The 1,709-nt window shown below is 46.5% G+C and overlaps 1 protein-coding gene across 4 annotated transcripts in view; it reads right to left on the bottom strand.

The window, feature by feature from the left end:
- The window catches only part of SNRPB (small nuclear ribonucleoprotein polypeptides B and B1), an 11,137-nt gene that overhangs the window by 7,340 nt on the left and 2,088 nt on the right, over nt 1–1,709 (bottom strand). For all 4 annotated transcript variants that reach the window (XM_021709493.1, XM_008051854.1, XM_008051853.1 and 1 more), the window contains exon 2: nt 47–198. In XM_021709493.1, the coding sequence (XP_021565168.1) occupies nt 47–198 (152 nt within the window). The remainder of the gene's footprint in view (nt 1–46; nt 199–1,709) is intronic.

The raw sequence follows: 1,709 nt of genomic DNA, 5'->3' as shown, positions 1-1,709 counted from the left end.
CCCCCCCCCCCCCCCCCCCCCCCCCCCCCCGCAGCTCCCTCCTCACTTGATCTTCCTGAACTCATCACAGTCACAGAGGATCAAATTCATATGTTTGTCAAAAGCCTTGAAGGTGCCAATGAAGATCCGGCCATCTTGCAGGATGCATCTCATCCTGTAGTCAATATGCTGCAGCATCTTGCTGCTCTTGCCCACAGTCTGCAAGAAGAAATCAACAGAAGTGAGACTCAGTTTTTTTGGACCCATAGCCCCATGGTCCTCCCCCAAACTTCCACTGTAGTCTTTTCCCCACAGGTCTATCTTTCTCAATAGACTCTTAGCTCGGTCTTCCCCCACAGTCCTTTCCTGGAAATTCTCCCATGTCACCCTGTTTCAGCCCTACCACCACCCAGTAATTTTCTATTTTCCCTTTCCTTAACATCAGTCTTTCCTGGTTGGGTGCAGTGGCTCATGCCTGTAATGCTAACACTTTCGGAGGCTCAGCGGGGAGGATCGCTTGAGCCAGGAATTTGAGACCAGCCTAGGCAACAAAGTGAGCCTTCGTCTCTACAAAAAATTAAAAAATTATCCTTGCACAGTTGTGCATTCCTGTAGTCTCAACTACTTAGAAGGCTGAGGCAGGTCAGGCGTGGTGGCTCAAGCCTGTAATCCCAGCACTTTGGGAAGACGAGGCCAGCTTGGGCAACTTGGTGAGTCATTGTCTCTACAATAAATCAAAAAATTAGCCAGGTGTGGTGACACACACCTGTAGTTCCAGCTACTTGGAAGGCTGAGCCGGAAGGATTGCCTGAGTCCAGCAGGTCAAGGCTGCAGTGGTCATGAGTTTGCTACTGCACTCCATCCTGGACAACAGAGTGAGACAACTCAAAAAAAAAAAAAAAAAAAAAAAAAAGAAGGCTGAGGGGGCAGAAGGATCACCTGAGCCCAGGAGCGCGAAGCTGCAATGAGCTGTGATCATGCCACTGCACTCCAGTCTGGGTGACAGATTGAGACTCCACCTCAAAAAAAAAAAAAAAAATCAATCTTTCTTACAACCCAATTGCCTTTGTCTATGTTGCAGTAAATTGGATGTCCTCAAACTAATCAAATCCATCAATACTAGAGATTAGCCATCTGCCATTGTGAGGATTATAGGTGTGACCCAAATGTCATTAAAAAGACTGAATAAAGGAAATGCTATAATGAGGCTAGCAATACAAATATGTAAGTTTGTTATGAGAAAGAATACCAGCTTTGAGGTAGGGAATGGAATCACCAAATCAAGAATTGTCAGTGTGCCTCTGAAACTATCATTGGGTCAGTTGCGGTGGCTGAAGCCTATAATCCCAGCACTTTGGGAGGCTGAGGCAAGAGAATTGCCTGAGCCCGTGGGCAACATGGTGAGACCTCGTCTCTACAATAAGTCAAAAAATTAGCCAGGCATGGTAGCACGCGCCTGTAGTTCCGGCTACTTGGAAGGCTGAGGCAGAAGGATCACCTGAACCCAGCAGGTCTAGGCTGTGATGACCATGAGCATACTACTGCACTCCAGCCTGGGTGACAGAGTGAGTCTCTGACTCAAAAAAAGAAAAGAAGCTATCTTAGGTGAGAGAGGCTTTCTGGTGGCTAGAGTGGTAATCAGTTTTGACAGATAAATGGTCTTTAAGAACATACTATCTTGGTACACTTAATTTTTTTTTTTTTGAGTTGGAGTCTCACTCTGTCACCCA

The sequence above is a fragment of the Carlito syrichta genome, unplaced genomic scaffold (genome assembly GCF_000164805.1).
Source record: "Carlito syrichta isolate Samal-C Ts95f unplaced genomic scaffold, Tarsius_syrichta-2.0.1 Scaffold239047, whole genome shotgun sequence".
Lineage (NCBI taxonomy): Eukaryota > Metazoa > Chordata > Mammalia > Primates > Tarsiidae > Carlito > Carlito syrichta.
This window is presented reverse-complemented; position numbering and strand designations above follow the sequence as displayed.